The 13037-nt window shown below is 26.2% G+C and overlaps 3 protein-coding genes across 3 annotated transcripts; 1 reads left to right on the forward strand and 2 right to left on the reverse strand.

The window, feature by feature from the left end:
* Positions 1-1951: 1951 nt before the first annotated feature.
* On the reverse strand, positions 1952-5153 carry LOC108550802 (katanin p60 ATPase-containing subunit A-like 2). Its single transcript, XM_017904667.1, has 7 exons — positions 5110-5153; positions 4457-4630; positions 3913-4198; positions 3646-3814; positions 3473-3585; positions 2820-3016; positions 1952-2550 (listed from the first exon to the last, which is right to left on the reverse strand). Exons 1-7 carry the CDS (start codon positions 5151-5153, stop codon positions 2139-2141), a joined length of 1395 nt encoding a protein of 464 aa, XP_017760156.1. The 3' UTR covers positions 1952-2138.
* A 1976-nt stretch (positions 5154-7129) lies between these two features.
* On the reverse strand, positions 7130-8946 carry Smn (survival motor neuron). Its single transcript, XM_017904693.1, has 6 exons — positions 8814-8946; positions 8408-8590; positions 8194-8308; positions 7761-8058; positions 7258-7328; positions 7130-7188 (listed from the first exon to the last, which is right to left on the reverse strand). Exons 1-6 carry the CDS (start codon positions 8853-8855, stop codon positions 7130-7132), a joined length of 768 nt encoding a protein of 255 aa, XP_017760182.1. The 5' UTR covers positions 8856-8946.
* Positions 8947-9708: 762 nt separating this feature from the next.
* Fdx2 (Adrenodoxin-like protein 2, mitochondrial Ferredoxin 2) lies at positions 9709-11639 on the forward strand. Its single transcript, XM_017904692.1, has 4 exons — positions 9709-10033; positions 10531-10643; positions 10818-10950; positions 11478-11639. Exons 1-4 carry the CDS (start codon positions 9885-9887, stop codon positions 11566-11568), a joined length of 486 nt encoding a protein of 161 aa, XP_017760181.1. The 5' UTR covers positions 9709-9884; the 3' UTR covers positions 11569-11639.
* Positions 11640-13037: the final 1398 nt, after the last annotated feature.

The following is a 13037-nucleotide window of genomic DNA, read 5'->3' on the forward strand; positions in this document are numbered from 1 at the left end:
GGTAAGATCATTATTTCTATATACCCATAAATGATAATACATTATTAACATCAGATAACTTTATATTTGATTACTGAAAATATTTCAATTCATACATTACATATTCTGAAAAATTTCTATTGTGGCCACAGTGCTATTCTCAGAATATTTTCTGTTACTTAACCTTCGAAAATTTTGAGTGCTTTCGAATTTCCCTCTATTGACATGTATTGTATGAGGTACGTATGTAGAAGAATACCAACAGAATTAATTGTAACTGCACTAATTTTTTTATATACTCATAGTTAGTAATTTCTTATCGGCATGCGATAATTTTATTTGTAATTACTAATAGTAGGAATAATCAATATTTATATTTTCATTTAGTCACTAACATCTTATCGGCATAAAATTATTGTATGTATTATTACTGATAGTAGGTGAAATCGATAATTCTATGTACCTATACTCGGTAATACCTAATTAACATGGGATAACTAAATACATGATTATTGATAGTAGGTAATTTCATTATTTCTATATACCTATAAATAATAATACGTTATTAACATCAGATAACTTTATATTTGATTACTGATAATATTTCAATTCATACATTACATAGTCTAATAAATTTCTATTTTGGAGTTATTTAACCTTCGAAAATTTTGAGAACTTTAGAATTCCCCTATATTTCAATGTGTTGTATAAGCGACGTATGTAGAATAATACGAACAGAATTATTTATTACTCGATCAATATTTTTATTTACTCTCATTCGATAATTTATTTTCGGCATGTGATAATCTTATATATGATTTCTAATAGTAAATAAGAGTAATATTTCTATGTACTCATAGTTTTATTGGCTTATCATCATCTAATATTATTTGTGTATAATTACTGATATTAGATAAGATCATACATTACATATTTAAAAAATGTTAATTGTCGGCACAGTGCTTTTCTCAGATTATTTTCTATTATCTAACTTTCGAAAATTTTGTGAAATTTCGGTTTTCCCTTTGTTGAAATAAATTTAATAAGCGACGTATGTAGGATAATATGAGCAGACTTATTTATAACTCTGTCAATATTTCTGTGTTCTCACAAGTCGCTGAATTCCTTATAATCAGTCGATTTATAAACATAAATTTGAAAATGTTTTCTTTTGATATACTTTATATTTGCTGTATTAAAAAAATTTGTAGAAATAATTTCCCCCTTTGCCTATGTGTGTGTAAAATTTAGTCATAACTTTAGTCACATTTCATTAATAATAATTAACTATTATTACTTTTATATAATATCTGTTTTCCTATTTTTGCAAGTGTCAATAAGTAATGAAAAGTGACATTCTTTCGTAAATAGTGAATTATTATTTGGGTAGATCGATAGCAATGTACAAGTGGTAATGCAGAATTATAACATTAGAAATTAATTTAAAAGAAAAAAAATTAACCTAGTAGAAAAACTAAAAATCATACACGCGTACAGTATTTCTTACTCGAACTATTATGTCTTCCTATAGTTTCATTTCATTACTTATCGTTTAACCACATGCGCATGCAATAGATGGTTAAACAGTTTGCTGTTTGCATATTGGTCGGCACCCATGTTGGAGCCAGTTATTGTTATTGCATATATATATGTGTATTTTGTGAAGTAGGGTAGCATACGGTAAGGGGAATATACCTTCCCTGTTCACGAGTACCGGTTGCATTTTTAATAGCTTGCAATGGACTTCTTTGAACTCTTTGCAGGAAATATCAAATGTAATTTTTGGGCACATGGAAGAATCTGGATATTTTATATAGTGAAAATATATAGATAAATGAGATGAATTATTAAAAATTTATTTCTAAAAGCTAATTTATTAATAAAATTGATAAGGAGAAACGTAGAAACGACTTCAACATATATTTGCGATTTATAAAATACAAAAATAAGGTATCGGACCCAGTATGCGCCGTATATATTATAGATAATATAATATTACACAATATTACACCAAAAGATTAGCAATAGCTATCGTCTATAGTAATTATCATAGTAACTATGTAGTCATCATAGTTACTCTGGGTATACCTCGTGCATATAATTTGTACCTAAAGAACAGTATTTAGGAAGTGGTTGCAAATTGGTAAAGATACCTATCTTTAGTTATAATTATATGCTGTTGTATTTTTTAATATTTGTTTGTTTGTTTTATGATTGTCCCACTGAGTGTATTTATTTATGTTTGTAACTGTAGGTGATATTTGCCCAATTAATTGTTTTAATACTTCAAAATCTTTTAATTTATATATCAAATGTGTAATAGATATTTCTTTTTGATCGAGTTGCTTGCATATTGGACTTATTTGTGTCATCCATGCTTGTTTACAAAGCAATTTTATGTCTGCACTAGAATAACTTTTAGTCATTTCCAATATCATGTTTATTTCATTCTGATCTTCCAACATCTCATCGCTAAGATATAATCTGAACATATGAAGACGAGTAATTTCATCGGGTAATGAAACGTATATTCGTTTCTCAAGTCGTCTAAGTAAAGCTGCATCAATGTTCCTGGCACCATAAAATTATAAGTTAATAATGACATTTTAATTTAGTTTTATTCTAATATTGTTGTCTTGAAGGAATGTTTTAAATAGTATACGATAAAGGATTGCATTTTGAAACAAATTAAAATATGTTACATGCCATTTGAATAGAATTGTTATAAATTAAAAGAAGTAGCAATAGTTTCCTCGTGAAATTTACATTTGCATTATGAGTCGTATCCTATGCTTCATGAGGAATTCTAGCTACTATGAGTGTGAAATGACTGTACTTACCATGGAGAATTAGTTGCAGCCAAAAGAACTACATTTGAATTTTCAGTAGATACCAATCCATCCATTCTTGTCAGAAGTTCTGATCTAAATCTTTTTGCAGGTTCCGACAATAAATTATTTTCTACTGTAGCTATCCAATCTATTTCATCAATGAAAATAATTGTGGGTGAATGACTGTAGGCAAGATCAAACAGAACCTGTTCAGAATTTATTAAATTATTACTTCATTAATTAGTTTGAGAATTATTTACTACATTACTACTTACGAAATGTACTTTGTTTTTCAAGTAACTATATCATTTAAAAGAAATTAAAATATACAGTAATAACATTTGTCATTTGGTTTATTAGAATCTAACTCAGTAAGTTCGATTCAGTATAAAAAGTTAACTATATCAGACAAAATATCAATTTTAACAATTTCGTTAGAAGATTTAGGTGTATCTTACAGTAAAGTCATTTGTTAGTTCAAAAACGAAGAATTTAATTAAATTTTGAAAAATTACTTTTCCAATATTACTACTGTATAGTGTACTATATTATTTCTTTGACTTATATATGCACTCACATCGTCATATATAGATATTTATAGCATTCAAATACGTAAACAATATATAGAATTTTTCTCTTATATATAACAAAAGTTAACTCACACGTATATACTTTTCAGAATCACCTCTCCATTTACTGACTAACGAACTAGCCGTAATATTGAAGAAGGTGCAATTACATTCGGTCGCTACTGCCTTCGCTAACATCGTCTTGCCTGTATCAAAAATTTTGCATGTATATTTGTAGAAACAAAAATAATATATGGGCATCTTACCTGTACCAGGTGGTCCATATAAAAGAATACCTTTCCAGGGAGAAAATAACTTGGCAAAGAAAATAGGATATTTAAGAGGATATACGATGGCTTCCTTGACAGCATTTTTACATTGTTCTAAGCCTATTACGTCATCCCAATGTACATTTAAATTGTTTAAAACTATTTCCTGAAACAAAACATAAATTCAATTGTTGGAAAAATGAAATGCTCAAAAAAATGCAATCTGTTAATCATTTGAATAATCTTGGTTCAAATATAGCATACATTTGACACGTCTTCAGCGATCTTTCGCAATTCCGAATTTGCCGAATAGAGTTTTTCAATGCATTTTGAAATTTTTGATTGCATAGATTGTTCCTTCGGGATACTATTTTGCGATAAAGATCCATCCCTGTGCTCGTGGGCGAAAATCGGCGTTATTGTCAATGAATGGTTAAAATCGTTCACGGGATCATCATCCATCTGTTGCTGTGCATTCTTCTCTTTCACTTGCTCAGTTTTTGTTTGTTTGCCAGTTGATCTGACTTTTGTCTTATATTCTCTGCAAGATCTAATTCATATACTAATTGACATTTCTACAAATTTGATTACGATATGTTTTGAAATACCACAATATAATGTATAAATACTAATATAATATATTAGAAGATAAGCTTAATCTGTATTTCATTTATAATAGAATGTGATAAATTTAAATTTATACTGCTAATTTTAGATTGTTCAGAATCACATTTAATTCGTCATGAAACAATATCACAAAATAAAAGTTTCATAACATTTATTAATACTAAATAGTTTAAATTCTTACGTTGTGTTTGCATTCTTAGCAACCTTCTTACACAGCATAGGATACTTATTGAACTTCGTCTTATAGTAGCCATCGTACTCCTTAAAAATCACATCCAAATCAATATTGTCGCAGATCTGGATATCTGGAGATAGTGTGGCTTCTTGAGTCAGTGTAGCACAAGTTTTATCATACCTGAAGAAACAGAAAATTTAGCAAAGGAATATATGTTTGCCAATATAATGTATATTTTCTTTTTGACATAATCTAACTAAAATTATTTTATATTTAGAATTATATAAAGAACTTATATCGTAATATTATAAAAAGAAATTGCATCGTAATATTCGATCGTAGTAGTTGCGCATTTTTTTCTAAATTATTCGATTTTTTATGTAATCCATACTTCTTTCATATCGACAGTCATTGACAACTTATGCGACATGTAACCAAGCAATTACTTTCATGCTATACAATTATATGTGAAATTTTGGAAACTATATCTTTTAAGAATAAAGAAAAGGGAAAGAAAATTGGAATGGCTCAAAAAAATTCAAACTCCATTCTTTCGTTACGCACTACAGACTGCTTGATCGGATATCGATTCGCGAATCGTTACTCACTCGCCCCACTCTAACCTCGCATTACCGACATAAGGTCAATCCCTATCTTACCACACCAATTTTAATCTTACAATTTCAGTTACTGATAGATGCATGCTGAGAATAATTTTTTATCGTATAATCCGTAATTCTTCGGGAATTAGCTTGAATTTGAACGCGAATATTTTTATTCGCTCGGCAACTGATATTACCAACTGAGTTATTTTATAATTATGTTCTCACAAATTTCATATTGAAAATTTATCATCATTTATCAATTTAAGAGGCAGATGTAACTTAATTACTTTGAGCTAGTAAATCAACGAAAAGTTTTTAATGTATTTCTAAATAATTTATAACTTCAAACATAGTAGTAGATCGAAATAGAACATACTCGAAAAGGCACAGGAGAAGAAAAAATTTGACAAATTTAAAACATAAGACAAAATTTAGATTCTAGTATGCTCACCCATTTGTGTTTAAATAATCCCATATCAAATGTAATATATTTCGACGACGGTCTGAAGCACGGCTCTTTTCCTAGTTTAACATGGATTTCTCTATTAATAATTTTTATAAAGTATATTTCATTTATCTTTACTTAATTTTTGTACTCTAAGAACATTTTACGTGTCATGGGTGTATAAAATATAACGGAGAGAAAAATAAAAATATTTCTTTATATTTTAACTGTTTGGTAGTACATTACAAAACGAAGGAGTTGCGCATAACTTGACATAGTAATCATCAAGATATTAAAGTTGAAAACATACAAAAAGTTACTCACGAAATATTCACGAAGATATTTATTTTGCATTAAAAATTATTTTATTCTTGCACAACAGAGATTCCACATTATAACAAAACGTGAAGAAAAAATAAAACATTATTGCTAATCGAGCGGAATATATATAAAAACATATATACAAAAAATATACGGAAATATATACAGAGTTAAAGTAACCTGTATATGAATACAAACACATGTTCGTGTCGTATAACAATTTTTTACCTCTTCTCGTAAATGATGGTACATTGTACTCAAGTTTCCTTCCATCGATAAACCAGCATTCATAGTGACTTTTATAACTATAACAACTTTCGATAAACGTAACAAATATCGTTAATTTTCCTCGAAGCAATTAAGAGATGCTTCAGAAAACAAATGCAAACGCTTCGTTGCTATGGTCGATCCTTTGTTTCCCATGCAATTTGTACGAAGAAACTAGACCTACCACTTTATGGAACGTTGTATTCCATATCCTGAAATATTGATTGCAAGAAATGAATAAATTTAATTAAAAAAACAGATGATTCTTGAAGAACGTGAGAGAAAAAAATACAATTTTGCTACGAAATTTCGGAAAATTAACAAAGTTCAAAAAGACCTTTAAAAATTTACAAAAGATAGGAAATATTTTAAACTTGATACGTAGCTCTTAGCTCATTATCATCATCATTTTTATCATATTTTTTTCTTCTTTTTTTTATTAATTATTTGATCTAACGTAATTCGGAGCTTTATTTATAATAAAATACTAATAAAGTATATAATATAGGAATATATTACAAAATGATTGAACTAAAAAATATCCTATATGCTATAAATATTTATATATTAGTTAAGTTATATTATTATATCTTTAATTAACATTTAATAATTTGTCAGAAGATTCATGTTACACGCTCCTCTATTCAACTTGCAGTCCGACCGGTGCCAGAGCAACTATTTATTTACATATCTTTCAGAGCTGAAATTAGTTGCTTTAATAGTTTTGATTAACAATTGTAAAAAAATTATTTGTTAAAACCATTCTAAAATGACTTCTTGCAGTATCGGCCCCGCAGTGCAACTTAAATAAAAAGTTCAAATACAGGAGATGATGTACTCTCTTAATTAGTGAACTACTTTCTTTTTTGTATATTTTATGTATCTTGATGATTACATAATCCATATCTTTGTTTCTTGCAATTTTATACATTATTTATGAAAAAAGAACTTAATATGAAAATAAAACAATTTTACATCTATATTCTTGTTATATTATTATATAAAAATTTGATTGTATTTCATACGAAAAAATTTATATAATTAGCAATTCCTTCTTTTTTCTTGATTATTTCTTGCTTGTTTCAAACCATGGTAATAACCTATAAAAGACACAATATGATTTAGGTCTATTAGAAATTTAATAAAAAATGCTAACACAAAATAATTACCTGTGTGAAAGCCACTTATATACCATGACATCAACATACTCGAAAGTGCGTCTGCGTCATTATCTGGTAATCTAACATATTTTGTTAAAATGTAATTTGTCCACATAAAATTTAAACTTATTATATTTACCATAAATTGCTTATTAATTGTTTGAGTGGCATGCAGCATTAATTATCAGCATGTTAATATTAATATAAAGTATGTTATGGGTTGTCAATAATTTTTGTATTAGTAATATAAAAATTTTAATAATAGTTTTATATTGCAAAATATAAATACTTTAATAAATTTGTAACTATGAAAAAGTTCAATGTAAGCTAGTAAATAGAAATGCTGAAATTGATGTGAACAGAAAAATGTAATATAATAATATTTAATAACATTGTAATATATATTATATTTTTGTAGAGTTTTGTTATAATTCATGACACTCAAACAGTTAGTGTTAGAGATATGTACTTTAATACATGTTTTAAATATAATATAAAGTTATAAATTGTACTTGGCCATTAATTGTGGTGGTAAGGGAGGTGCAGGTGGCATTATATCTGCTATTGAATTGAAAGATGGTCCAGGCATGAAATGATGTTTATATTCTTTGGTGTCTTCAGATTCGCAATCCATTTTTTCCCTATTACATTTTTTTGAATTCATATTTGTAGAAAAATTTGTTTCATCAGTTGCATCATTTTCTTCATTGAGTTTTTCTGCCACTGCATTTTTTTGTTGTGCTATCTGACTTTGCAGACCTTCTGATTCTAAAAGAGATTTCAACTCTACTTTCTCTGTATTACCATATCCTGAACAAAGTTAAAAATCTCTTGTCATTTGACAGGTTACAACATTAATGTAATATTATAAATCTATACTTTCAATATATCTTTCGATCAACTTTTTGGTTGACACTTAAATACCAATCATATAAAAGATATTACCTACAAATTTTATGATACAAGTTCCAGTGTTTTCATAAATTTTTAATATTATAGCTTCATAAATTTCACCATCCTCTGAGTATACTGCACGACAAGGGGATCCTACAATCCATTTCTACCCAAAAAAAATGTATGTGCAAATTACTATTACAAGTATAAATAAGCAAAATCAAATAATATTATTAAATTTACAATAATATATATAAATTATGACCTTATAAGGTTTATTTATATGTTGAGACTGTTTAAAATTCTGCAATTTTTCTTTAGATGGTGAATTTTGAACGTCTATACCCATTCGCTTGACAACTTCTTCTTTTGCTAAATTTATTGCTTTATCATATGCTTTTATCAATGCAGTATCATCCCAGACATCTTCATCATCTGCATCTGTAACCTTTGTAAAACAATAACAAATTATCTTTAATACAAGTATCTCATTGGTCAGTTATTGAAAATTATGATAAATATAATTTTTCAAAAACATATATTGTAGAAGTTTTTACAAATATAGAAATTAGGAAATAATTTAAATTGTTATTCTATTATAAATTAAACCTTTCTTAATTTAATATCAACAAATCCTAACCTAAACTGAATATTAAAAGGTGTACACATACGTTTCCATTTCCCCGTACAAAAAGAACATTATTATCTGCCATTTTATCAAGATAATTTCATTTAAATATTTAATTTATTTCTGAAAAATTAATTGTTACATTTTTTAATCGCAACAAATTGTAAACAACAATAACATTACAGTCACTACCAATCATAACATTACAAATTTTTATAATTACTAGGTTTCCCAAAAGCTATTTTTGTTTAAGGAAGACTAGTTAAATGTTCCTAGTTCTCACTAATTGTATTTATTTTATTTACAATAGCATTAGAATACTTTTAAAAAACAACATATGCATACATATATATGTAGTACCATAAAATTGGTATCATACAATATTCATACCGTTAAATACAACAGTTAAATAACAGACAAATTAAAGAAATATTATATCTAAAAGAAAATCACATGAAATTTATCAAATATATATTCGAATATTAATTTTTTGAATATTATTAATACCACAAAAATTAAAGTAGAATATTTATCTAGGTCAATAAATATAAAATAAGTATTTCTCACTCATACGATTTCTTATAAACATATATTTATAAACATATATATAGTATTAATTAATTAATTTTTATTAATATAATTTTACAGCAATAAATAAAAATAAGTATCATATAATAGAAATATATCCGACATTTATTTGTAGTTAATACATTTATTTATACTAGAATTATTGAAACGATAGATTTTAAAACAATAAAACTATGCAATATAACAAGAAATGTTTATAAATTTCTATTATAAAAAATCATGAAATATTCTAAAATATGTATTTTTATGATATCCAGTAATTTTTAAAAGGTATCAGAGAATTATTTTATTTGTATTGGTAATTCGTATATTAAAACGCATGGCTCAAAGCACGTGCTGGATCACGTCACTTGTGTTAGAGACTATTTTATAACCTGTCGACTCAGAGGAACATAGTAGCATTAGAACGAAAGAATTTCGTGAAAGTTCCTGTACAAAGTACAATTCTACTACAACTGGCATTTTCTGTGATACTTTTGTGGTGTTCAATAAGGGTGTACCATACATATGACGTTTTGAAAGTGGAATGGCGTTAGTAAATCAAATTCAAAGGTTCTCGAGATCAGTTCTCGGCATTGTTTCGAATTATTCAAAATATACAAGCAACACAACGTTGCCTCTTTTACAGACAACAAGACGAACATCAACTACGCAACCACTTTCAGAAAAGCAAGAGTAAGTGATACGATTTTCCTCGTTTCCATTTTCTTTCCTAATTCACCGTTAACGTACAACTCTCAATGTAAGATTAAATTTATCATATTTATCAGAAGAATGACAAAATTATTTAAGAAATTTTTTATACTTTACGAAGGAGTATACTGAGATATTTTAGTATGGAGGTAACAAAAATTTGTATTAATAGAATAATATATATATTAATAAAAATGGCAGTAATAATGAACTACTAAAAATATAACATTGTTATAAAAGTAAGTTATGTGAATTTATGTTAAAATAAACATTTTATTTTTAACTTATTTGTGTTACTAAAATATTATTGTGACATTTGTCTATATGTAAACTAAAACACATATGTGTACAATGTTAAATATGTGTCACAGTTAACAGATATAATCAAAATAAAATTACTTGGAAATATATAAAATATTTTGTAGAAGAAGAAAATAATGGTGTTATAATAATTTGTATTTAAATCTTAATATTTTCAGAGTAAATATAACATTTGTTAGAGCAAGTGGAGAAAGAATCAAAGCAAAAGGAAAAATTGGAGATACTATACTAGATATAGTAGTGAATAATGATATTGATTTAGATGGATATGGTATGATTTAAAGAAACATAATTTGGTTAATTTAATGTAAAACATTAAAAACTAAAACATTTAGAAATAAAAAATATGTTGAAATTTTATATTTTTATTATTATTAGCTTTTGACCATTATAATTAACTTTAATTTTTAAAAAATAATATAAGCTAACATTGCTATTTATACAGGTGCCTGTGAAGGAACATTGACATGTAGTACATGTCATTTAATATTTTCAAAAGAAGTATATGATGCTCTTCCTGACAAGCCAACAGATGAAGAGTTAGACATGTTAGATCTAGCATATGAATTAACAGACACGTAAGTTAATAATAATAGTCTTGTATGAAATGGGTATAGATACAAATTTTATTCTATTTTTATTCTATTTTATATTCAGTTGGAACATTCAGTCTCACTCTATATATTAGTCATTGTATTATGCCAAATTTATATCATTTTGTTATCATTTTATAAAATCTTTGCTTTTATGTAAGATTACTCGATGTTGTAATATTCTCATTTTAAAATCAGATACTTCAAACTTTGCATTTTAATGTAGAATTTCAATGTACTACTTCTAAATTCTATGAAAGTCACACTAGTAATGTGAATAAATTTTCATATCTTTTTTTATTTATAAGCTTGCCTTTACTGTAGATAAAAATTTATATTATCATGTTTAGAATAATGGTTTTCAGATTTTATTAAAATATCTAACTATAAATTTTATCAAATAATAATATTGGTTTGTATAACAATTAAAAATTTTACACTAAATTTGTTTTAAAGTTTGAGAAGTTACCTAACAATATTTTTCAATAAATTTACATAATACCTAATTCTAGGTCACGTCTAGGCTGTCAAATAGTAATGACTAAAGAACTAGATGGAATTGAGGTAAGAGTACCAGCAACAATTAATGATGCAAGAGCATAATTAGCATTGGTTAGATAGATTTCTAAAAATTTGTACAACTTCTCTTATAATTATTAAAATGTTGGAATTACAAACATACAATAAAAAAACATTATTTTTTAACGTGAAGCTAATATATATATGTAAAATAACTGAAACATTTTATATATAGCGATAAGATTCTTGTAAAGTTATTCAATACAATTTTGATATCTGTGATATCAAGCTAATATTTTGTACATTACTATTGTAAAGAGCCTGTGTAATTATGAAGGGAATATATTCTTTATTTTTAGTATGTTTAAAAGTTAAAATCAAAATAAAAATTATATATTTCTTTATATGTATGTTAAAATAATCTATGAATTATAAAATATTTTATAATTTTCCTATGTAGTTATTTACATCTTTAACTGTGACTATTATAAATAAGATTACTTATAAAACAAACTTCTTAAAAATTATTCAAAATAACAATAAATTAATAACAATCAAATCATTGGATATATTATTTTATCCTATAATTAAAATTCAATTATATTGAAGAATCTTATTTATTTATTTTTTGTACATTATCATCTTTAACTTCAGATAATAAAACAACAAATTAAATAGTTTTAAGCAAAAATCTTGATTCCTTTGTTTGATTTCCCTTGCTCGCGTGCCTTAACTACTTAGAAGTAAGATACTTACGCTTTCAAAAATTCATTTACAAGCAACTAAACGCTTTACTGAACATAAATTCCTATTATCTGTTCAGAATAATTTATTTTTTTCTTAACTAGATACATACCAAGTACATCTATGAAGTTGGTATTTGTTGTATCAGTACATAAAGCTAAAACACTTTTGTACTATGCTTGTTATACATGGACCTAACAAATAATTTACCTCGTATATTGTCGTTCGTATATTTTGTTACGTGTAAAATATTCTATTACTACACTACTTACAAATTCGATATAAGATGTACATTATATCGTGAAATTTACATATTTTCACTCGCTTACCCTGCCCAATTTGAATATAATTCAGAACATATGCAATATATTTATATATTCATGATTGTTTTACATATTATGTACACTGATTTAATTTCTATGAGTGTGAATCTAATAATACAATATAAAACATTAATGACAAATTTGCAAACTTATCTCACAAAAGTTATAAATATATCCTGGCACGTTTCGTTAAACGAGTCAAGTAATTAAATGACAATTGAGCGATCGCAGTAAAAAGAAAAATGAAATATTTTCGTTACTTTCTATTAATCTACTAGTAATATACAAATGTGCAGTAACGCTTTGAAAGATGTTGAAGGTTTAAGAGCTTAGTAATAAGCGTCTTTCAAATTTCTATTTCTTCTAGTTTGTCATACTTCAAAAATTGCCGTGAAAATATTAAAAAAATGTTATTGGTACACTGAAATACTATTAGAAGAAAACATTATGTTTGGAAATGCTTGGAAATGCTTCAATAAACATTAT

Source organism: Eufriesea mexicana, unplaced genomic scaffold (assembly GCF_001483705.2).
Source record: "Eufriesea mexicana isolate 0111107269 unplaced genomic scaffold, ASM148370v2 scaffold2977, whole genome shotgun sequence".
Lineage (NCBI taxonomy): Eukaryota > Metazoa > Arthropoda > Insecta > Hymenoptera > Apidae > Eufriesea > Eufriesea mexicana.